This window comes from Scyliorhinus torazame, chromosome 1 (assembly GCF_047496885.1).
Source record: "Scyliorhinus torazame isolate Kashiwa2021f chromosome 1, sScyTor2.1, whole genome shotgun sequence".
Classification (NCBI taxonomy): Eukaryota; Metazoa; Chordata; class Chondrichthyes; order Carcharhiniformes; family Scyliorhinidae; genus Scyliorhinus; species Scyliorhinus torazame.
The window spans coordinates 100557672-100583595 of NC_092707.1; the positions used below are offsets into that span (position 1 = coordinate 100557672).

Below are 25924 nucleotides of genomic sequence, written 5' to 3' on the forward strand. Positions count from 1 at the left end.
CAATCCTGGTTATATCATACCCGTTTACATCTATTTGTACGATTAATTCATCCGCTTAAATGCGAATGCTCCACGCGTTAAGGCACAAAGCCTTTAAGCTTGTCTCTCTCCCAATATTTTTCACTTTGGCCCTGTTAGAATATGGCCCTTGGTTTCACTGCCTATCCCTTTTTCTATTCCCCTTTCTGTCTTTGGTGTCTGTCCTTGTTTCCTCCTTCAATGAGTCCTTACATAGGTTCCCATTCCCCCTGCCATATTATTTAAACCCTCCCCAACCAATCTAGCAATACTCCCCCTAGGACATCAGTCACAGTCCTGCCTATTGGTCCCACCTCCCAGAGCTGGTTCCAATGCCCCAGGAATCTGAAACCCTCCCCTTCACACCATCACTTCAGCCACGTATTCATCTGATATGTCCTGCTATTTCTACTCTGACTAGCACGTGGCACTGATAGCAATCCTGAGATCACTACCTTTGAAGTCGACTTTCTTCCTAACTCCCGGGCAGCACGGTGGCGCAGGTTCGATCCCAGCTCTGGGTCACTGTCCGTGTGGAGTTTGCACATTCTCCCCATGTTTGCGTGGGTTTAGCTCCCCAACCCAAAGATGTGCAGGGTAGGTGGATTGGCCACGCTAAATTGCCCCTTAATTGAAAAATGAATTGGGTACTCTAAATTTATTTTTTAATAAACTTTCTTCCTAACTCCCTATATTCTGCTTTTAGGACCTTATCCCTTTTTTAACCTAGGTTGTTGGTACCGATGTGCACCACGACCATTGGCTGTTCACCCTCCCCCCTCCAGAATGTCCTGTAACCGCTCCGAGACATTCTTGACCCTACCACCAGTGAGGGAACATACCATCCTGGAGTCTCCTTTGCAGCCACAGAAACACCTATCTATTCCCCTTACAACCGAATCCCCTATAACTATTGCATTCCTGTACTTTTTACTCATCCCCTCTGCAACAGAACCAACTATAGTGCAATTAATTTGGCTGTTGCTTCTTTCCCTGAGAGGTCATTCCACTCAATAGTATCCAAAGTGGTATATGTGTTTTCCAGGGAAGTGGCCACAGGAGATTCCTGCCCTGCCTGCCTAGCTCTCTTGTTCTGCCTGGTGGTCACCCATTCCCTTCCTGCCTGTGGAGTCTGGGCCTGTGGTGTGACCACCTCTCTATACGTGCTATCCACAAAACTTTCCATTGCTTAAACTCCAGCAAGGGCGACCCAAGATGTGCAAATCACTTATGCCCCCCCCCCCCCCCCCCCCCGCACGTGTCACACCCATTTGTGACCAAAAGCAATACAATAATGGAGCCTCGCTCTAGGCCTGCGAGCAGGAACCCCCCTCAAACAGCCAGCACTCAACCCCTCATCCCCAAGGATGTCTTTGCTGCTCCCCCTGTGGCCTCTCCTGTGCCTCGTCCCCATTGGGCTCCATGATGGGTAGTGGCGACCTGCACGCTCACCTCTGATATCCCCCTCAGGGGTGAGGTTGTCAGGTTCACATTTTTGCAGTGTAGTTGCAAATGCAATAGCTACAGCATCTCCAGAACCTCAGGAAGAAGCTAAAGCCTGGAAACAACCTGATCCACAAACACTTTGAATCCACATGAGGAGCAGATAGTCTCCCTAGCAGCACTGTGGGTGTACCAACACCACATGGACTGCAGCAGGTTCAAGAAGGCAGCTCACCATCACCTTCTCAAGGGCAATTCGGGATGGCCGATAAATGCTGGTCTAGCCAGCGACACCGACATCCCACAGACAGAAAAAAAGCCTCACCCAGCTGCACTCTCGAGCGGAGCTCTGCTCGCTGATGTGCTCCAATTTTAATTCTTGCTCTCATCTCCATGTCTGTTTGAAATGAGTGGAGTTAAGCAACAGCTGGAAGTTCAGGCAGCCAGAGACCAGCTGGTACCGCAGGGGAGGCTCACTGGTCACAAGGTAAATCACAGAGTGGGAAATTTAGAAAGGTCTCACAGAACAATAGATGATAACATTCCGGTTTGGATTCCCCCCGCACCAAATTAGAATCTTGTCACACCACCATTGGTAGAGCATAATTCACGTAAATTGACAATTCTGTTGGGATATTGTTGTAAAATCTTTTGACTGCCATGTATTTATTTCTTTTTTTAAAGCCCTGCTGCCTGCTTTAATCTACAGTCTTCTAGGTAGCTGCTACAACATTACTGCACCCTTTGGGATTTCTGTTAAACTATAAATTTCAGGCAAAGCTGGAACACCCCTGTCCTGATGGACCAGTCCAAGACATCTCTTTAGGTTCTATGGCAGAACCTGTGATGTTGATTTGATTGACTTGGCAAGCAGCCAATCGGTGAGTGTAGAATTCTCGGCCTTCTCCTTTTGTTGCTTGTGATTCCTGGAGCTAATCCGAAACTTTCAGGAAAGAAGGCGGGTCTTCTGCAGATTTCCATCTTTTGTTCAGTTCTGAGATGCTATCAGCCAGATCGCAGCTGGAAGGTATCCTCTCTCTCCTTGCTGCTCTTTCTCTCTTTTAGCCAGGCGATTTCTAAATTCTCCAAGCCAGTTCTGTGAAGGTTCTCCTAGTGAGAAGGCAGACAGCACTCAAGTTTGTGGAAGGCTTCTGGAGTAAGAAATCAAGCAGTCACTCACCGGGTCTGTAACCTTCTAATCCTCTCTCTCGAAGACTGGTAAGAGTTTGAACTGAGGGCATTCTTTAAAATAGCACCGGAATTTGTACACAGAAATCAGGCAAACGAAAGGGCTGCAAACTCTCAAATTCAAAGCCCAGTGATATTTCAAGGAGGCAGAAGCTCCACCTGGTGATAGATGAGCAGAAATGCATTGATCTGAATCCTGTGTAAAGCTCCACCTGGTGGTAGAAGGGCAGAATTGCACTGACTTGGAACTCTTGGGTAAAATGCCACCTAGTGGTCAAAACACAGTATTACTCCAACCTGAACCTCTTGAGTAAATCTATTTCCCAGAGGCCACAACTGCATCAGCAAAGAGTCATCTCAAACCTTCCCCTTTTTTTATCCTCTCTTACCCTTACCTTGTGTCTGTCTTGTGTGTGTCTGGGTGGAGGGTGGGACGGGGTTTGGGGAATAGGTAGATTGGTAGACCATTGTTCTGTTATTTCTTTATGTATTCATCTTTTCCTCTTGGTTATCAATAAACAGTTTGTTAATGTTTTACTTATAAATCCGGTGCCTGTAACTCATTGGAGCAGTCAAGGGTTAAAGATCTCAGGAAAACCCGAATTATTGGTTAATTGACTGATGTTGGGATTCTGGCACCTGTGGGGCTGGAACGGGCCATGCAGTTTGCCCAGGGTGTTGTAACAATGCCCTGGCCTACTATCGCTGAGCTTCAATGGGCAATCAAAATTGTGGTCAGGGCACTTCCAGAAGCAAGATTGATTGTCTAATTTTGAAGATCACCATTGCCTCCTGCCAAGCAGGATGGGTTAAGATTAGAACCTCAGCCTCTCCCACCCACTCCCCTCCCCCACCACCCATCTCATGTGACCTTATTTCTGCACCATTACTGAGAGAAGTTCTCAAACATTTGTGTGTTACCAGGGACTAAATTCAGACATTTTGTGTTGCAGCGTTCAATGAGGTGGGTGGCTATGACGCTATGAGGGAGAAGTACATGAATGCCATCACCAGCCAGACAACAGACCCCACTCTGAACATCAGTGCGTCCTGTTACACACCCAGAGAGGACTCATTCCACTTGTTCCGAAATCCCATCTCGGGGGATATACCCTGGCCGGGCCTGGTCTTTGGCCTAACTATCTTGGCGATCTGGTACTGGTGTACGGATCAGGTAAGAGATAGTCACACAAACCCTGACTGGAATGAAAATCCCAAAGGCAGGCTTGTTCTAATTGATTCTAACCATGATAGAGTAGAAGAATTTAATTCATTGGACAATTAACGTTGGTACATAATTGCACTCTGTGTTTAAATATTTAAGAAGTGTATAAATATAAACATATCAATATAACAGATTATTGTTCTTTTTGAACTAAAAATTTTAACTTATGAATTTTGCTGTGTTTATTTGGCGGCAAAATTGGCAGAATTTCCCTCCAAGCTACACACCATCCAGACTGCGAGCTGTGTCGCCATTCCTTCACTGTCGCTAGGTCATAATTCTGAGACTCGCTCGGCATCGTGGGTGTATCTACACCACATGGACTGCAGCGGGTTGAAGAAGACAGCTCACCACCACTACCCTCTCAAGGGCAATTAGGGATGGGCAACAAATGCTGGGTCTCGAAAGCGATGCCCATATTCTCGAAATAGGTTTCACAAAAATTAAGGGTGTCTCCAGTTAGAGAGGCAGCTTGTTGAAGGCATGCAACCAAAATAATCTCCATTCCTTAACTCCCGACTCCACTCCTCTCCCTGGCAACTGCCTGAGGGTGAACCAGACAGCTGGGTGTCATACCTTGGTGTCATGTTTCATACGACAGTTGGCTGCATGGCTGGTTCGTGATGCAGGGCGAGGCCCAGCAGCGCAGGTTCAATTCCCGTACCGGCTCAGGTTATCCATGAAGGCTCCGCCTTCTCAATCTTGTCCCTCGCCTGAGGTGTGGTGATCCTCAAGTTAGCTCTCCCCATCAAAGAGGAAAAGCAGCTTGTGGTCATCTGGGACTATGGCGACTTTATTTTTTGCTTTATTTCATCCCAAGGCGATCTTACGACCACATATTCGCGCCATCATTAAGAGCCCCTATTTCCACTTGTGTAACATTGTTCAATTCCATCCCCGCCTCAGATTACCTCATTCCTGCCTCTGTTGCCTCCCGACCTGCCTATTCCAACACACCCCTGGCTGACTTCCCACACCCTACCCTCCAGAAACTTGACATCATCCAAACATTCACTTGCCAATGTCCTAATTCACACCAAATCCGAGGTCCCCTATCCCCGCTGTGCTCTCTGGCACCGTGGGACTATCTCCCAGTCAAGCAACACCTAGATTTAAAAATTCTCATCCCTGTTTTATAAATTCCCTCCATGTTGTCATCCCTCCCTGTCTCACTTCCTTCAGTCCCACAAGCCTCTGTGTTCTTCCACTTTGAGCCCCTTGAGAATCCCTGATATTAATGGCTCCTCCATTAATAATGATAATAAAGAACAAAGAACAAAGAAATGTACAGCACAGGAACAGGCCCTTCGGCCCTCCAAGCCCGTGCCGACCATGCTGCCCGACTAAACTACAATCTTCTACACTTCCTGGGTCCGTATCCTTCTATTCCCATCCTATTCATATATTTGTCAAGATGCCCCTTAAATGTCCCTATCGTCCCTGCTTCCACTACCTCCTCCGGTAGCGAGTTCCAGGCACCCACTACCCTCTGCGTAAAAAACTTGCCTCGTACATCTACTCTAAACCTTGCCCCTCTCACCTTAAACCTATGCCCCCTAGTAATTGACCCCTCTACCCTGGGGAAAAGCCTCTGACTATCCACTCTGTCTATGCCCCTCATAATTTTGTATACCTCTATCAGGTCTCCCCTCAACCTCCTTCGTTCCAGTGAGAACAAACCGAGTTTATTCAACCGCTCCTCATAGCTAATGCCCTCCATACCAGGCAACATTCTGGTAAATCTCTTCTGCACCCTCTCTAAAGCCTCCACATCCTTCTGGTAGTGTGGCGACCAGAATTGAACACTATACTCCAAGTGTGGCCTAACTAAGGTTCTATACAGCTGCAACATGACTTGCCAATTCTTATACTCAATGCCCCGGCCAATGAAGGCAAGCATGCCATATGCCTTCTTGACTACCTTCTCCACCTGTGTTGCCCCTTTCAATGACCTGTGGACCTGTACTCCTAGATCTCTTTGACTTTCAATACTCTTGAGGGTTCTACCATTCACTGTATATTCCCTACCTGCATTAGACCTTCCAAAATGCATTACCTCACATTTGTCCGGATTAAACTCCATCTGCCATCTCTCCGCCCAAGTCTCCAGACAATCTAAATCCTGCTGTATCCTCCGACAGTCCTCATCGCTATCCGCAATTCCACCAACCTTTGTGTCGTCTGCAAACTTACTAATCAGACCAGTTACATTTTCCTCCAAATCATTTATATTCAGACCAGTTACATTTTCCTCCAAATCAATAATAATTATCTTTATTGCTACAAGTAAGTTTACATTAACACTGGATTTATTGTGAAAATCCCCTAGTCGCACACTTTGGCCCCTGTTCGGGTACACTGAGAGAGAATTCAGAATGTCAAAATTACCTAACAGCACGACTAGTGGCCATTTCTTCCTCTTTAATTCCCCCCCTGAAAGCTCAGTCAACACTTCTCATCGGTTCATTAAGACAGTGTTTTCCAAAGTGGGGGTCGCGACCCACGTTTGGATTGCAGGATGATGTAAAATGGGTCGCCAAAAGGTCTCCAAAAATTATCCCCGGGGATCCCCTGACCTTTCCCCCCATTTTGTCCCGGGGTGAATTCTGGTTACAGTGCAGTGTGTGGCCACATTCGGCTGAGGTAGAGGCCATTGCCGTGGACTTTCTGCCTCCCTGGCTTACTTTTCTAGTCACCGCCACCAACACAGCCTACAGCAGCCAGTCCTGTTTCTGAAGCAGCTGATCAACCAGGTTAGTCTGCACCTCCACATACAACTGAAGAGTTTAAAAGAAAAACATCTATTGTCGTTATTTTTTGTTCCTGCAGAAACCGATTCTGCACAATGTTAGTTTCCAGCAGTGCTTCGCGCTCTTCTTTTTCCAGGCCTGCACACCGACCCAAAAACAACTGACTGCCGACAGGAATAGCTATCCACAAGTACCCCAGTCAGTAACTCATAGCCAGAGTACTCTCTTCTACAGGGTCCAGCTCGAGCAGATAATTCCTGTGTCTCCTGTGAGGTTCCCCCCACCTTTCAAGTGGTCCATTTTCACAAAGCTGATTTATATTTGCCCCATTCTGAACCCGCTCTGGGGCGACGGGTGTGGGTTTGGGAACTCCAACCATCCCAGTCAGGGGGGAAATACTCCTGTTCAAGTGCAGATCATAGGAAGCACAGAGTTAATGATCACACAAAGAGACCGACTTCAGGGGTAACATTCTGAATCGGATGCAGGATTAATGTCAGTCATTGTACCATTGTCCATGAATCTTGAATTTCTGTTACCATTAACGTTGTCAGTGTTGGTTCAATTTCTGTGACAGTTAATCTTGTTGATGTCTGTTGAGTTTCAGTGACTCTTAACCTTGTCAATCAGATCTATATTTAAAGTTATGGTGTGTGTGCATAAGGGATTTGATGTATCTTTAAAATGGGGAGCCGCTCTCCGCTCACTTTCTGAGATCAGTCGCTCTCTCAGGGAGACTGACTTTGCGATCAATGGTGAGTCTCCTTCCTTCCCCATCAGCCCAAAATCCAGGCATGTTTCCAACAATTGCCTCATTCTCCCTTCAAACACCTCAAAAGTCTGCGATCAAATGTCTTCCCACTGATCTGTGCAGAGATTTTTATTACAAGTTAATTAGATCTCTAAATAACAACAAAAATAGAAAACATATTTTCATTGACAATTTTTATATTTAATAATACAGAAGTGCCAACAATCAACGTGATGCTTTAAAACGTAACAGTGGAGAATCTATTGTCTATTGAATCCAGAACATGGCGTGGGTCGTGAGCGGCTATTTCGTAAAAATGGGTCGCCAGAAAAAAAGTTTGAAAAGCACTGCATTAAGACACTCAGGAAAATGTATCTCTTTATCGAAGCTATTAGTCATATGTCCTAGCTTATCATAGAATCCCTACAGTGAAGAAGGAGACCATTTGACCCATCGAGTCTGCAACTACCCTCCAAAAGCCTCGTACCAGGCTTCCCATACCAGCCTCCCCGAACAGGCGCCGGAAAGTGGCGACTAGGTGCGTTTCGCAGTAACTTCATTTGAAACCTACTTGTGACAAAAAGCGATTTTCATTTCATTTCAAAGAACACCCTTCCCCACTTGCCTGCCCTATCCCCATGACCCCATCTAACCTACACATCTTTTGACTGTGGGAGCAAACTGGAGCTACCGGAGGAAACCCACACAAACAGGGGGAGAATGTGCAAATTCCACACAGTCACCCACAGTCAGAATCATGGAATCATAGAATTTACAGTGTAGAAGGTGACCATTCAGCCCATCGAGTCTGCAACAGCTCTTGGAAAGGGCACCCCACTTAAGCCCACATCTCCACCCTAACCCTGTAACCCTACCTAACCTTTTTGGATGCTGAGGGGCAATTTAGTATGGCCAATCCACCTAAACTGCACTTCTTTGGACAGTGGGTAGAATCCAGAGCACCCAGAGGAAACACAAGCAGACACAGAGAGAAAGTACAAGCTCCACGCAGGCAGTCACCCGAGGTCGGAATTGAACATGGGACTCTGGAGCTGTGATGCAGCAGTGCTAACCACTGTGTCACCGTGCCACCTACTTGTTAGTATTTTTGTCTGTAAACAATATATCCCCAAAACTAATGGACAGATTTCAACAAAACATGGTACATGAGTAAGGTGTGGCCCAAGGAAAAACTGATTAATGTTTGATATGGATCCATTTCTTTGAAGGATCTATTAACATTGGGAGATAAGGCAAACTGACTTTTCTTTTTAGAATATTGTGGATTGTTTGCTTTAGAATATGATGAATTGTCTCAGCTGCAATTTGTCACAGCTGTCAAACTGTGAGCAGAGTTTTCAGAGCAGGTTGGTGGACGTGGAGTTGCCCAAAGCCTCCTCAGTGAGTCGCAGCCCTTGAGAAAAAGATTTCTCTTTTTGCCTTTTTCGTCACAAAGCATCAACCAGGCAGGGGAAAGCCTCAAGGAAGAGCTACACAATTGTGATAATGTTATGGTCCGGGATTCTCTGTTGAGAGTCCACCTGGCTATCGCTGCTAGTGAGGATGCAGAATTTGGTGACCAGTCAAATCTCACATTCACTGCAGTGGGACCAGAGAATCCTGCTGCCGTGAACGGATGGAGAATCCGCCCATACATTCTAAAGAGTTCTCTTTCCTTTCTTTTACATCTGAGAAGTTGGTGAATCAAAGGTGTTAAGGGATATGGGGCAAAGGAAGGTAAATGGAATTAGGTCTCTGGTTGAGTGGAAGAACAGAGTCAAGGAGCTAAATGGCCAATTCCTTTCCTTTATATAGTAGGTCACCATGAAACATCGCCACATTGCCCTGTTCAAAGAACTGGAGACTTTCAACAAGCAGAGTACCAATTAGACTACGCAGGCCAACATCTTTATTTTTCACTCTTTAGTGGGACATGAGTGTCGGTACTAAGGTCAGCATTTGTTGCCCAACCCTAATTGCCCTTGAACTGAGTGTCTTGCTAAACCATTTATGAGAGCATTTAAGAGTCCCACATTGCTGTGGGCCAGGCCAGGTAAGTAAGGATGACAGATTTCCTTCCATCAAGGACATTCGCGAACCAGATGGGCTTTTAAAACAACTGATGAAAGTTCTCAGCTTTATATTCAATATATTTTATTCATTGAGTTCAAATTCAATCAGTTGTGGTGGTGAGATTTCAGCCCATGTCCCTAGAAGCATTAAGCTGGACCTCTGGATTGCTTGTCCCAGTGACCATTGCTGCTACACCACTATCTCCCTCACCCTTTACAGATCCTTGGACATCATGGGCCGATTCTCCGGCCTCCGAGTCGCGTGTTTCTCGGCGGCGGGAAGCAGCGGCCGGTGGTACCTGAGAATCCCGCTGACAGTGAACTGCTGGAGAATTCCAGCCGATGGCTCCAAAACTCCGATCAGGCACGAGCCATTCTAGTAAATAGGCAGAGCAGTCACCTTGGAGCCTCACGGCCCAATGGGAACCAATGATCGAGGACATTTCTGATGCACGAGTGGCCCAAAAGTAAGCCGATTGTGATCTCCGCTAAAAGAAAAGGCGGTTTACAGGTTTAACTCAGATTGTTTTAGCCTTGGTTCCAGCCGTAGTATGTTCCTCTTTATTGTATCACACAGGTTATTGTTCAACGATGTCTCTCGGCCAAGAATATGAGTCACGTCAAGGCCGGTTGCGTCCTATGTGGCTACCTCAAGCTTCTGCCAATGTACCTCATGGTCTTCCCAGGAATGATCAGCCGAATTCTGTACACAGGTAAGGGGTTATCGGGGAATCTTATCCGGTCTGTCAGACACCACCAAGCTCCCAGTCTAAGCTCCTGCTCTTTCTCAACAACACAAGGAATAGGAGCAGGAGGAGGCCACTCGCCACTCGGCCCATCCAGCCTGCTCCACCATGCAATACGATCATGGCTGATCTTGGTCTTCAGCTTCACTTTCCCATTTGATCCCCATATTCCTCAATTCCCTGAGACATCTGTCTATCGAAACCTTAAATGTATTAAATGACAGGATACCCACAGTCCTCTGGGTTGGAGAACTCCAAAGATTCACCACCCGCTGAGTGAAATATTTACCCCTTTACCTCAGTCCCTTTTTGTTTCCAGCCTTGACACAGGGACACCATTCTCGAATTTGAGTGGCCACGGACCCGGCAATTCTGCGTCCATATTGGCAGGTAAACGCGGGGACTTTACGTGGCGCGGCTGCTAGCCCCCCACCGTGTGGAGCATCGGTGCGGGGGCGGCACCGACCTTTGGTTCGTAAGACCAGACGGATCCTGCGGACATAGTCGCAGAATCAGAGAATCCAGTCCATAGAGTTTTTGCAGTACAGAAAGAGGTCCATCGGCCTATCATGTGTGCACCGGCCATCAAGCACCTATTTATTCTAATTCCATTTTCCAGCTCTTGGTTTGTGGCCTTGTATTATGCGGCGTTTCAGGTGCTCACCTAAATGCTTCTTAAATATTGTGAGGTTGTTTTACGGTTGACTGCATCCTGCAGTTCAATTGATTTGACCCTCAACCTCTAGCTGCCCCTATCACCTGACACAGCCTTTCCCAGAGCACCCTGCCTTCCCGCACCATCTGGACAACAAAAAAAGACCTGACATGTTCATGGATGACCTTTGAGCGTCAGTCAACTATTCCAACTGAAAGTGCCCCTCGGACCTTTCTCCTGGGGTATTGTTCAGAGTCCAGAAGCTTAACCCTTAATTCCTGGAATCGTCACTAGAACGTTGGCAACCCTAGTTCAAAGGGTTGCCAGGGGCAGCACGGTAGCATTGTGGATAGCTCAATTGCTTCACAGCTCCAGGTTCGATTCCGGCTTGGGTCACTGTCTGTGCGGAGTCTGCACATCCTCCCCATGTGTGCGTGGGTTTCCTCCGGGTGCTCCGGTTTCCTCCCACAGTCCAAAGATGTGCAGGTTAGGTGGATTGACCATGATAAATTGCCCTTAGTGTCCAAAATTGCCCTTAGTGTTGGGTGGGGTTACTAGATTATGGGGATAGGGTGGAGGTGTTGACCTTGGGTAGGGTGCTCTTTCCAAGAGCCGGTGCAGATGCGATGGGCCGAATGGCCTCCTTCTGCACTGTAAATTCTATGAAATACTGCTTCAAATACCCCAGGAGAAATTTCCGAGGGGCACTTTCAGTTGGAATAGTTGACTGACGCTCAAAGGTCATCCATGATCATGTCAGGTCTTTTTTTGCTGCCCAGAGTCTTGAGCACAAGACCTATGTTGATACTGTCATAATATCCAGTCATGTATATAATGAGATGCAGACAGGCAGTGATTGACACACAGGATAACCAATGAACACACACGACACATAACAACCAATCACCAGACAGGACACCACCACTATAAAGCACACAGGGCATTAAGACTCTCTCCCTCTCTCTACAGGACACAGCTACTGAGATAGTAAGAGTGCACAAGCCAGTGAGCACTATCACCATGAGGTAGAAGAGAGTTAGTCTGGTCAAGCCAGTAGGAGGTTATCAGTTAGATTGGTAGAGTGTCAACTCACAGCAGACTATGTACAGCAATCAGGAAGTTCAATAAAACAGTGTTGGACCATCTCCTGTGTCAGACGCCTGTTTCTAGTTTCACTGCATCCAGTTGCAGTCAACGTGGAACCAACTTACATAACACATCAGATACTTAAATACAGTAGCCAAGGAAGAGCTGCTTTTACAGAGGTGCTGTCTTTTCCGTGATAGATTATCGGGAGTAGGAGGAAATGTGGGGTTGACGTTTCAATCAGAACAGCCATGAACTCATTGAATGGCGGAGCAGACTCAAGGGGCAGTGTGGCCTACTCCATCTTGAATGTTCGTATCATAGAAGATTATCATAGAATCCCTTCAGTGCAGAAGAAGGCCATTCGGCCCATCGAGTCTGCACCCACCCTTTGAAAGACCACCCTGCCTATGCCCAATCTCCGTCCTATTCCTGCGACCGCACACAGAGGGGCAATTTATCTTAGCCAATCCACCTAACTTGCACACCTTTGGACTGTGAGAGGAAACCGGAGCACCCGGAGGAAACCCATGCAGACTCGGGGAGAATGCGCAAACTCCACACAGACAGTCACCCGAGGTCGGAATCGAACCTGGGTCCCTGGCGTTGTGAGACAGCAGTGCTAACACTGTGCCACCGTGTTGTATGATGTAACACAGTGATGGCTGACTTAGGCCAGTGCGTGGGCCGCACGAGTGGGCCTCCTTCATCTCAGTGGGACACATGATGAAATCGGTCACTAACCATGACCCCATGAATAAGATTAAATACATTTAATACATAACAAATATTTCATAACAAATTATAGAAAATGCTTAATCGTTTATGTATCAATAGAACTGTCACCACCTTCAAATGGTAAAATAAAATAAGTACACTTTAGACAGAGAGGATGCGCACGGCTCTCACAATCAATGTTGTGGGCAATCAGCACACACCACACTTCTCTTACCCTTGCTTTACATGCGAATCTCTCCTGTCATACCGATAGGAAAAAAACTCCAAGGATGGTAATCAGTGGTATGTGGCAACCCCGCATGCGTGCAACAGTCAACAAAATGTCTCGTGGGGCACACTCAGAACCCAGTTGGGCCTCTGGCCTTTATCTCCTGTCTTTTATGTGGGATCTTGCTGTGCACAAATTGGCTGCTGCTTGACATTACAGTGGCGACAACGTTCCCGAAAAGTACTAACCCGGCAGAAAAGTGCTTTCGGACACTTTCAAATTGTGAACGATGTGCTAGAAATCTAAGCCTTGCTTCTTCAACGAACTTGAATGATTGACGTCTGTTTGATCCCTTTTTGTGCCAGATGTTGTCGCTTGTGTTGTACCCAGTATTTGCAAGGAGTATTGCGATGCTGAAGTTGGATGCACCAACATTGCCTATCCCAGGTTGGTGGTGAAGCTGATGCCAATGGGTGAGTACCAGTCTGTAAAAAGGGGCTAAATTGAAATGAGGTGGAAAGGTTGTGGGTGTCGAATTGGGCATAAGTGTCCAATTCTCATCGCTGTCAATCTGAATCGAAATGACAATTGGATGGTTCCTATCTATAACCATCTGCAACACCAAGTTTCTGCCCAAGTGGCATCTTGAAAATCTACCCTCGTTAAGTCTGCCAGCGTAGAGGCTGCCCTGATGCTACTTAGTTTGCTACTTAGTTCCATACACTGCCTGATGTTCTCCAAAGCAATTAATACTAATGAAGCCTCCAATTTAAGTCTCTGGTTGTGATCATTTAAGCGATGGCATTAGATCTTTCTAAATTCATACTGTGACAATGTTAAACTATGCTAGACTCGTACAAAACACTAGTTTGACCTCTATTATGGGCCAGGGTTTAGAGAACCCCAAAATGTATCATGGAGTTCACCTTGTAGCCATCTGAGATGGCCACCTGCAATGGACCATGGGAATTGTGGCCAACCCAGGACTCAGACAGATACAGAGCTTGTGTGAATTTGCAACCCTGATAGCTAGACCTGATCGAAACCCCCGCTCGTTTGCATTCTAATGGCCCATTTTCACAGAACAATAAGACTGCACTCAAGAAACCGATACAGCCACAGACTGATCGGCGCCACTCCCTTTACTCAGAGAGCTGCCAAGGTCAATGACCGCTAAGGACCCGCCCAGCCATCAAGGCACCCGCCCCTCTATTAGCCGAAATTGAAGGCAGTGATCAGAGCCCTGTCGAACTATTGGGCCCCAAAGAGCGCAAAATCCCAGAGGGATAAAAGGGGACACAGCCATGTGTTCTGCCTCTTTTGGACCCAGCCTGTGCCAGCCTCCTTTGAATCTGGCCTGTGCCAGCCCAACTGCCGCATAACGACCAGACAGCCAAGTTCAAGACCAACGATCGCTACCTGACGGATGAGCCCAGCAGAGACAGAGCCACTTCTTCAAACCACCCACATGAGATCAAGATAAAGGCCTTATCAATCTGCACAGCGCCGGTCGCTCTGAAGTTAAGTGTAGGTTATTGTAGCTGATAGGTGTAGTTTAACTCGTAGTAAATATTGTGTTTGCATGTCGAAGTAATCCTTGCGTGTGTAAATAAACCATCTTTTGAACTGACTAACTGGTTGTGTGGTCATTTGACCAATATAAGGGAAAGACTTGTGGTTCACCGAGATAAATAGAATTACCCACAGTATTGGCGATGCTGTTGGGACATAACATCATATCAAAAAAAGAGCCTCAGTCTCATATTGGCGACTCTAAAGAGCAACATTGTTGGCGACGCTGGTGGGACACAACATCATGTTATAAATAGAGCCTCATTATTAAAAAGGGCAACAACCTGACCCACAACATTTACTAGATTGTGGTATGGGGAGCACACGGGCCACTCTACAGGTGTGGTACAGCAGAAATGGAAAAGTATTTTTTAAAGCAAAACAATGTTTATTCTATGAACTCAAGTTAACCTTTTTAAAACATACAGTGAACATCTCAGCAACCATAAATTCAAATATAACCCCCCAAAGGCTACAACACTAGTAATTCTTACTTTCCTTTTAACATCCATAAGACTGAAAAACAAAACTTTGAACAGAAGCACATCAGGTTAAAGTCACTACTGAGAGCAGTTATTAGTTTTAAATCACCAAAGGATCGATTTACATTCTTTAGATTACAGAGAGAGACTCTAATACACCTTCTGGCTGTGACTGCAGCTATCCAGCTCTGAAAATGAAACTAAAATACACCCTGCAGCAAACAGCCTAAAACAAAAGTAAAAAGCTGACAGACAGCCCAGCTCCACCCACTCTCTGACATCACTGCAGTAGTACACACCCATTTCTTAAAGGTACTCTCACTACAGATATCTATATACACACACATTTATAAACACCCATTTCTTAAATGTACTCTCACATGACACCTCAAAGGAATATTGCCTCCAATTCTGGGCACCGCACTTTAGGAAAGATGTAAATACATTGGAGAGAGTGCAGGAAAGATTCACAATAATGGTTCCACTGAAACTACACATGAGTGGTTGGATTGGAGCGGTGTGGGCTGTTTACCTCGGAGAAAAGAAGACTGAGCCGAGATTTGATAAAGAGGTTCAAAATCATAAGGGGCCAGAACGGAATAGGTAGGGATAAACCGTTCCTGCTGCCGGAAAAGTTGAGAACAGGAGGGCACACGTTCCAGGACATTGGCAAAAGAAGCAAAAGCCAGGCGAGGAAATGTTACGCAGTGAGTGGTTAGGATTTGGAATGAACTGCCTGAGAATGTGGTGGAGGCAGGTTTAACTGAAGAATTCAAAAAAGAATTTGATTATCTGAGAAAGAAAAAATGTGCAGGGTTCGGTGAGGAAAGCAGGGGAACAGCACTGAGGATAGCACAGAGGCACAGTGCTCCCTCACAGCTCCAGGGACCCGAGTTCAATTCCAAACTTGGGTGGCTCACTGCGTGGAATTCGCACTTTTTCCCTGGGCGGGATTCTCCAATCCCGCGGCAGAGAGTCCACGCCGTCGTAAACGCTGTCGCGTTTTACGACGGCGTGAATGGGCCATTCCCACAACTACTTCTGGCCCCTACAGGGGGCCAGCACGGCGCTGGAGCGGTTTGCGCCGCTCCAGCTGCAGATCCCAGCGCAAACTGTGCATCGCGGGATCCGCGCATGCGCGGTTGTCCCGGCACCAACGAGGACATGCGCAGTGGCCTCCTTCAACGCGTCGTCCCCGATGCAACATAGCGCAGGACTAGAGGGGCCGGTGCATAGGAAAGGAGGCCCCCAGCCACAGAGACCTGCCTGCCGACTGGTGGGCCCCGATCGCTGGCCAGGCCACATCGGAGGCCCCCCCCCCCCGAGGTCAGAACCCCCCTTCCCCCCGCAAAGGCTGCCATCCGACCCTTACACGCCGAGATCCCGCCGGCCCAGAGCAGGTTAGAATGGCGCCGGTTGCAATCGGCTCTTTTCTTACGGCTGCTCGGCCCATCCGGGCCGGAGAATTGGCGGGACGGCCGCATAGAGCGGCCCGCGACCGGCGCCGCGCCAACTACGCTGGCACCAATGGTGCCGATTCGCCGCTCTGCGGAGAATCGCGTGCTGGTGTCGGGGCGGCGTGACGCGATTCGCGCGACCCGCCGCCGATTCTCTGACCCGGCGCGGGGTCGGAGAATCCTGCCCCCTGTGTCTGCGTGGATTCCTAACACGTGCTCCGGTTTCCTCCTGCAACCCTTTGAGGGGGAAAGCTGACTGGTGGTGATTTAACCTGAGAATCACCACACCTCAGGCAAGGGGCAAGGTGGAGAAGGCAGGGCCTTCATGAATAACCTCAGCCCGTACGGGAATTAAACCCACGCTGCTGCCCTCATTCTGCATCATGTACCAGCTGTCCAGCCAACTAAGCTACTCTGCACCTTCGCAGAGGATGAATGCTCCATGGTCGAACACATTTAGGGCTGGGGATATATAGATTTTTGATGTCAGGGAATTAAGGGATATGGGGAGCAGGCAGAAAATAGAATTGAAGCCCAAAATCAGCCATGAATGGGGGACTAGGCTCGATTGGCCGAATGGTTGACTCCTGTTCCTCTTCCTTATGTTTCAAAGGCAAGAAACAAGGTTCTGACCAGCTGCTCGTGTGGCTGCCGGCATTCACCAGCCAGAAACATTGTCTTCCCTCGCCCAACCAGGCCTCTTTAAAAGAGGATTCATTTATATAGTAGTCTTGGGCGGGAATTTCCTCCCCCTTTGCAGTGTGTTCTGCAGCGCCAGTGGCCAGCAGCAGGATCTTCTGATACCGCCATTGTCAACGGGGTTTCCTGTTGAACACACCCCTCTCCACTGCACCGCCGGCGTAAGATCCCGCCGGCCCCTGCACAACCAGAAAATCCCAGCCCTTATTTCTAGCATCCGCCTGTCCGGTTCCAGATGCCAAACTAAAGAGTAGCAAAAGTGCGAAAGAAAAAAGCCAATCATTTCCTGATGGTTTGCCTAACCTTAATAATCAGGCTTGGAAGCTGCCTCAACAGTTAACCCTCAAGTGACCACAGCATGTGCCTATTAAGACCATGGCTGCAATGCTCCGACCGGTGGGATTATCTGTTCCCGCCCACCCATGGGTTTCCCGGCAGTGCGGGGTGGCTTCAATGGGAATTCCCATTGACAAGTGGCAGGTGCAGAGATACTCGCTGCCAGCAAATGATACGCCACCAAGAAACACGCGGCTGGGGTACCGGAGAATCCAGCCCAATGATCACACAGAAATTAGCAGCTCAATGTCCTGAAACATCTCAGCAACTAAATATAACCACCATGTGATTAAAGTTTCCACTCTTATTTTGAATATTATTATCATACCTTAATATATAATTTATGTGAATTAATTCTTTCATGCAATGTGGGCACCACTAGCTAGGTCATTCCTGATTGCCCTTGAGAAGCTGGTGGTGGGCCACTTTCTTGAAGTGAGTGGCTTGCTGGGCCACTTCAGAGGGTGTTTGAGATCTCTGTGGATCTGTAGGTCATGTGCAGGTCACACCTGGTAAGGAAGGCAGATTTCTCTCCCTAGAGTGTCATGGGAATGTCCCTTTAAGAAATGTTTTGTCTTCTCAAATGGCTGCAGTGATGGCATTGTGTGGGTGGAGCTGGGCTGTGGCACTGGTTTTTACTTTCATTTTGAGCTGGGCTGTGGCTCTGAGCTTTACTTTCGGTTTACACTGTTGGAAGCTGGATTCAGACAAAAAAGGTTTCTTAGGTCTCTCTCTCTCCCTGTATGTTAAAATATGTAAAGAATTCAAATCTACTGTTTTGTCAAAAGGGTTTTCCTGGTTTTATTGAATGTTGTTATCAAGTTGAAACAGCAGAAAGGGAAGATATTAAGTGTTTATATATATATATGCAGAGAGAGAGAACTGTAGCTGTGTGGGGAATTTATGTTTGTAGTTGATAAAAATGTGTGATTATAAAATATTAACTGAATTCAAAGAATAAACTTTGTTTTGATTAAAAGTACTTCAGGCCTCTGTTGAATAACACCTGAAAGGCAGGCCCTTGTGCTCATCGTAACCAAAGTTAATAAACAGTGTAGGCCAGGTGAACTCCATGATATACTTTGGAGTTTTCTTAACCCTGGCCCATAACGAGAGGACATTAGTGAATCAGATTGGTTTTTGGAACAATTAATGGTGGTTTCCTGGTCACCATTACTGAGACTAGCGTTTTCTTCCAGATTTATTCCTTGAATTTAAATTCCACCAGCTGCCACTTGCCTCCCAGGGCATTAACCTGGGCCTCTGGATTACCGGTCCCGTGACATCACCCCCACGACCTCTGAGCAACGTCACTGGAGGTCAGCTGTTAAATAGATGAACAATTGGAGCTTTCTCTCTCCATTTGTCCTAGCATTTTCATAGTGCTCTGAGGTGGAAGGATGTCAAAGTAATAGTTATAGCTATGATATCTTGCTGTATAAGCTGTGATTTGTTTTCTGTTAGGCCTACGTGGTTTGATGCTGTCTGTAATGTTGGCCTCTTTGATGAGTTCCCTGACATCCATCTTTAACAGTGCCAGTACACTCTTCACCATGGACATATGGACCAAGATCAGACCCAAAGCCACAGAAAAAGAACTCATGTTAGCAGGAAGGTAAGAATCACCCTGATCTGAAATAACCACACCTCAAACTTAAGGAAAAAGAATCTAAACCCCCAGTGGAAGGGTATATGTAGAGTATCTTCTTGTCCAGTTCTATGTCGCAGCAGGAACAGTAATGTGGGGTATGTGCAGTGTGATACCCCTATCTGCTCTGCCCAAACCACACTTCTCTTTTTATAAACATCTGACACTTTTCAACATGGCATCTGAAACCCGACAGGAGGATGCTGGAAGTAAGTTTATGTATAAACGAATAGTCATCTGGTAGTACAGAACTTGACCATTGCTGAAAAGACACATGCTGGCGAATCTTTTCATCTTGCACTCATCATAACAGATTCACAAGAATACCAATTCTCAAAGGGAGCAACCTGCATGCGAAGAAGGTGTTGATTGGTTGGCAAGTGGACTCTGATTGGTAGGTCGAGTGCTCTTTCAGAGGATCAGTGCAAACTTGATGGGCCGAATGGCCTCCTTCTGCACTGTAGGAATTTTATGATTCTAATTCTATGATACAGGGTAGGCCATTAAGGTCTGAGATGAGAAGAAACTTCTTCATTCAGAGGATGATGAACCTGTGGAATTCTCTGCCACAGAAGACTGTGGAGGCCAAGTCGCTGAATGCATTTAAGAAGGAAATATATTTTGGGCACTAAAGGCACCAAGCGGAATGGGAAGAATGCAGGATTGTCATTGAGATAGAGAATCAGTCATGATCATATTGAATGGTGGAGAAGGGCTGAATGGCCTACTCCTGCTCCTATTTTCTATGTTTCCATGTTGCTATAACACTGCAATCTTCCCCCCCCCCCACCCCAAAAATAATTACTCTCTCTCACCCTGGCCATTTCTCTGGCAAGACCCTCACCTCCACTCCCTTAAGTCCAAGGACTTTGAAAGGACGCAGCAGACAATTGGTTCAATCCCGTACCGACTGAGAATTCTGAATTCTCCCTCCGTGTATCCGAACAGGCGCCGGAATGTGGCGACTAGGGGCTTTTCACAGTAACTTCATACTTGTGACAATAAAAGATTATTATTATTAATACGTAGAATTCTGTCGATCTCACCCTTGAACACACTCAATGACTGAGCCTCTAGAGTCCTCTGGGGCAGAGGATTCCAAAGATCCACCACCGTCTAAGTGAAGAAATTGCTCCTCATCTCACTCCTAATTGACCTGTCCCTTCTTCTGAGATTGTGTTCCCCTAGTTCCAGAGCAACCTCCGCCAGCCAGGGGAAACATCTTTCCTGCACCTACCCTGTCCAACCTTGTAAAAATGTTGTATGTTGAATGAGATTACCTCTCATTCTTCTCAACACCAGAATAAAAAAGCCCAGTCTCTTTAATTGTTCCTTATAAGTCACGGTGGCACAATGATTAGCACTGCAGCCTCACAGTTCCAGGTCCCAGGTTCAATTCCAGCCTCGGGTGACTGTCTGCACATTCTCCCCGTGTCTACGTGGGTTTCCTCCTTGTGCTCTGGTTTCCTCCCAAAGATGTGCAGGTTAGGTGGATTGGCCACGCTCAATTGCACCTTAGTGTCCAAAAGGTTGGGTTACGGGGAAAGGGTGGAAGCCTGGGCTTAAGTAGGGGCTCTTTCCAAGGGCTGGCGCAGACTCAATGGCTGAATGACCTCCTTCTGCACTGTAAATTCTGTGACAATCCCTCCATCCCAAGAATGAGTCTGGTGAACCTTTGCTGCACTCCCTCCATGGTAAGTATATCTTTCCTTAGATAAGGGAAGGTGCAGCCTCATCAATGTTCTAAACAATTGCAGCAAGATATCTGTCCACCTATACCCAAATCCTCTTGTAATAAAGGCCAACATATCATTTGCAGCCACCTTTCTCTCCTCTCTCCTATCTACCCTCAGGCCCTCTCGCCTTGTCCATGCAATCCACCTCCTACTCCCTCGTACCAAGTCCCCTATTGCTAAACTGCTGATCACCCAATTCCCGGGTTGGCAGTGATAGGGGTAGGCCCTCTAGGTAGCCCCATTTGAGGTCTTCCTTTTATGTGTGATGGTGGGCTGGGGGTGATTCTCCGATGATTGTGTGGGGCGGGCACAACCTTGTGTGTGGGGGGGGGGGTTGTTTCCCCAATGCCTGTGTGTTGGGATGGGGGGGGGTCACCCCAATGCTTATGGAAAGGCCCCCGTGTCCATGAGGGGTGGGGGGCAGTTTATATTTATTGCAGATTGGGGCGTCCTTTAAAAACGATCTCTCTTCAGATGTTGTCCCTCTCTCCGTTAAATTCGCCGCTCCCATCACCCTCTCCTCAAAAAAACCCTTGACCCCCTCCATTCTTGCAAACTCCCTCCCAGTCTTCAACCTCCTTTTCCTCTCCTAAGTCCTTGAATGAGTCATCACATCTCAACTCCAAACCCATCTTCCCCAGAACTCCATATATGAATTCCCTCCATTCAGAGGGATTCATTACCCCAGAGTGCGCTGGATGCCGGGATGTTGAGTAAGTTTAAGGAAGAGACAGACAGATTTTTAATTAGTAATGGGTTGAAGGGTTATGGAGAAGGGGCAGGAAAGTGGAGTTAAGGCCAGGATGAGACTCGCCACAATCATATTGAATGACACAGCGAACCCGAGGGACTGAATTGCCGAATCCTGCTCCTAGTTATTATGTTCTTATCAGGTTTCCACCCCTGCCACAGTGCCAAAACAGCTCTTATCAAAGTCACAAAGGACATCTTTTGTTAACTACCCTTCCTCAACTTTTGTGACCTACCCGTATCGCCTCTGACTCAGTCGATCACACCATCAGCACCCAACTTTTTTTTCCTTTTTAAAAAATAAATTTAGAGTACCCAATTATTTTTTTTCCAATTAAGGGGCAATTTAGTGTGGCCAATCCACCTACCCTGCACATCTTTGGGTTGTGGGAGTGAAACCCAAGGAGACAGGGGGTGAGTGTGCAAACTCCACCTGGATAGTGATCCAGGGCCAGGATCGAACCCGGGTCCTCAATGCCGTAGGCAACAGTGCTAACCACTGTGCTACCGAGCCGCCCTCAGTATCCAACCTTTTTTATAAATTTGGAGTACCCAATTCATTTTTTCCAATTAAGCAGCAATTTTAGGTGGCCAATCCACCTAGCCTGCACATCTTTGGGTTGTGGGGGCGAAACCAACGCAAACATGGGGAGAATGTGCAAACTCCACAGTGACCCAGAGCCGGGATCGAACCTGGGACCTCGGCACCGTGAGGCAACAGTGCTAACCACTGCGCCACCGTGCTGCCCCTCAGCATCCAACTTTAATGGCGATAGAGTCATAGATGTTTAAAGCATGGAAACAGGCCCTTCGGCCCAGCTTGTCCATGCCGCCCAGTTTCTATCACTAACTAGTCCCACTTGCCCGCATTTGGCCCATATCGCTTTATACCCACTCTCCCCATGTAACTGTCTGACTGCTTTTTAAAGGACAAATTGGGACCGGCTCTCCCACTGCCTCTGGCAGCCCGTTCCAGATGCTCACCACCCTCTGTGTGAAATCATTTCCCCTCTGGTCTCTTTTGTATCTCTCTCCTCTCACCTTAAACCTATGCCCTCTAGTTCTAGATTTCTCTACCTTTGCGAAAAGATGTCGACTATCTACCTTATCGATGCTCCTCATTATTTTATAGACCTCTGTAAGATCACCCCTAAACCTCCTATGCTCCAGGGAAAAAAGTCCCAGCCTATCCAGCCTCTCCTTATAACTCAGACCATCCAGTCCTGGTAGCATCCTCGTAAATCTCTTCTGCACTCTTTCTAGTTTAACAATATCCTTCCAAGAATAGGCTGACCAGAACTGAACATAGTTTTCCATGTGTGGTCTTACCAATGTCTTGTGCAACTTCAACAAGACGTCCCAACTCCTGTATTCAATATTCTGACCAATAAAACCTAGCATGCTGAATGCCTTCTCCACTACCCTGTCCATCTGCAACTGCACCTTCAATGAGCTATGAACCTGTACTCCTAGATCTCTTTGTTCTGTAACTCTCCCCAAGTCCCTACCATTAACTGAGTAGGTCCTGCCCTGATTTGATCTACCAAAATGCATCATCTCACATTTACCCAAATTAAACTCCATCTGCCATTCATCGGCCCACTGGCCCAATTGGTCAAGATCCTGTTGAAATCTTGTATAACCATCTTCACTATCCATTATGCCACCAAACTTGGTGTCATCTGCAAACTTACTAATCATGCCTTCTACATTCTCATCCAAATCATTTATATATGTAACAAATAACAGTGGACCCAGCACCGATCCCCGATGCACAGTGCTGGCCACAGGCCTCCAGTTTGAAAAACAACCCTCTACAACCACCAGCCAATTTTGTATCCAATTAGCTACCTCGCCCTTGAATCTGTGAGATTTAACCTTTTGCAACAACCTGCCATGCGGCACCTTGTCAAAGGCATTGCTAAAGTCCATGTAGACAACGTCGACTATACTGCCCTCATCTACCTCCTTGGTTACCCCTTCAAAAAACTCAATCAAATTCGTGAGACATGACTTTCCCCTTACAAAGCCATGCTGACTTTCCGTAATTTGCCCTTGCCTGTCTAAATGCCTGTAGATCCTGTCCCTCAGAATACCTTCTAACAACATATCCACTGCAGAAGTAAGGCTAACCGGTCTGTAGATACCAGGCTTATTCCTACAGCCCTTCTTAAACAAGGGCACAACATTTGCTCTCCTCCAATCTTCAGGCACCTCTCCTGTGGCCGTCGATGATTTAAATATCTCAGCTAGGGGGGGCGGCAATTTCCTTCCTAGCCTCCCACAACTTCCTGGGATACATTTCATCAGGTTCTGGGGATTTATCTATCTTGATGCGCTTTAATACCTCCAGCACCTCCTTCTCTGTAATATGTACACTCCTCAAGACAATACTTTCTATTTCCCCAATTTCCCTAACATTCGTGCCTTTCTCAACAGTAAATACTGACGAGAAATATTCATTTAGGACCTCTCCCATCCCTTCTGGATCTCCACATAGATGACCCTGTTTTTCCTTAAGAGGCCTACCCTCTCCCTAGTCACTCTTTTGCCCTTTATGTATCTGAAAAAGCTCTTTGGATTTTCCTTTGCCTTATCTGCGAAGACAATCTCATGTCCCCTTTTTGCCCTCCTGACTTCTCTCTTAACTCTACTTCGACAAGCCTTATACTCTTCAAGGGATCCATTTGATCCCAGCTGCCTATGCATGTCACATGCCTCCTTCTTCCTTTTGACCATGGTCTCAATATTCTGAATCCTCCAGGGTTCCCTACTTCTACGAGCCTTATCCTTCACTCTAAGAGGAATGTGCTCATCCTGAACCCAAGTTAACACCTTTTTGAAAGACTCCCACTTACCAGCTGCCCCCTTGCCTGCAAATAGGCACCCCCAATCAACTTTTTTAAAGTTCCCGCCTAATACCATTGAAATTGGCCTTGCCCCAATTTAGAATTTTAACTTTTGGGCCAGAACTATCATTCTCCACAGTTCTCTTAAAACTAATGGAATTATGGTCACTGGCCCCAAAGTGATCCCTCACTAACACTTCCATCACCTGCTAAACTTGCAGCAATTCCCATTCAGCAATCACCCCTGTGCTCTCCACTCACCCAGCTCCCGGTCAAACAACATCTTGATTTAAAAAAATTCTCATCCTTGTTTTCAAATCCCTCCATGACCTCAACACCCCCCCCCCCCCCCCCCCCCCTCCCTTCTCGGTAATCTCCCTCCCATCCCCATCTCTGTAATCTCCCTCAATACCCCCTTATCTCTGTAATCTCCCTCAATGCACACATCCCCATCTCTGTAATCTCTCTCAACCCCTGCCCATCTCTGCAATCTCCCTCAACACACCCATTGTCAATGTTGATCACTCCACCACTGATGACTGCCTTTAATTGTCTGGGCCCTCATGGCTGGTGTATCAGAAAAAACCTGATAGCATTGTGAAACCTGAGTTTATTCACCCAGACTTAAAACTAGCTAGGACTGAGCACGTGACCTGCTGGTTAAGGCTTGGCTAAGAAATGAATGTCAGATTTAATGACTGATGGGCACTTTTTGGGCGGGATCTCCCCCACAGTGCGCTCAGTGCTGACTGAAGCGGGAAATTCGGCGCTGCAGCTCTCCAGCTGTACCGATGTGCTTTCTCTCCAGATGTTAGTGCAAAACAACCTAGGGCGTGGGTTCGGCCGTCACTCTGGCAAGGCAGGGCCTGATAGAACCGGCAATGCTGGCTCCACAATAATCGGAGCACCGTTTTTAAAGGATGCCCCAATCTGTGATAAAGATACACTCACCCCTCATGGACATGGGGACCTTCCCATTAGTATTGGAATGACGCCTCCCATCATGCAGGCATCAGGCAAACTCCCCAACCCCAAGACAAGTTTGTGACACCCCCCTCCTCACCACAATCATCGGGGAACCACCCCATCCCCGCCCACCACCACACATAAAAGGAACACACCACCCCAGTGGAGCTGCCTATAAGGCCTACCGCTGGCACTGCCAACCCAGCATTGTCAGGTTGCCACTTTCAGGGTGCCAGGAGGCTCTCCCTGGGCATGTCCCTCTCCCCCTGGGGGCTATACTTACCTTGGCGCCCCAGCGGGTTCCCCTCAGCTGATTCAAGTTTTAAAAAACTTGCAGTAAACGTCGGAGACACAACGTCACATCTGCAAGGTATGAATATTCAGAGAGCGGGTGTCATAATGCGGGGAAACCGTATAATATTTAAACTCATTAAAATTTATTGAAATGAGGTTCCTGCCTTGTACAATGCCATATTTTTAACTCCAGTCCAAATAATCACTCACACTTTCAAATGGGCTATGTTGTAAAGTTTTTCCGATTGAATTGTG

General features: G+C 47.1%; 1 protein-coding gene across 1 annotated transcript in view; it reads left to right on the plus strand.

The window, feature by feature from the left end:
* slc5a1 (solute carrier family 5 member 1) overlaps positions 1-25924 on the plus strand; it is a 228870-nt gene that overhangs the window by 175845 nt on the left and 27101 nt on the right. Inside the window, exons 8-11 of the mRNA XM_072498635.1 lie at positions 3603-3823; positions 10025-10160; positions 13246-13353; positions 18891-19041. Coding sequence (XP_072354736.1) covers positions 3603-3823; positions 10025-10160; positions 13246-13353; positions 18891-19041 — 616 coding nt within the window. The remainder of the gene's footprint in view (positions 1-3602; positions 3824-10024; positions 10161-13245; positions 13354-18890; positions 19042-25924) is intronic.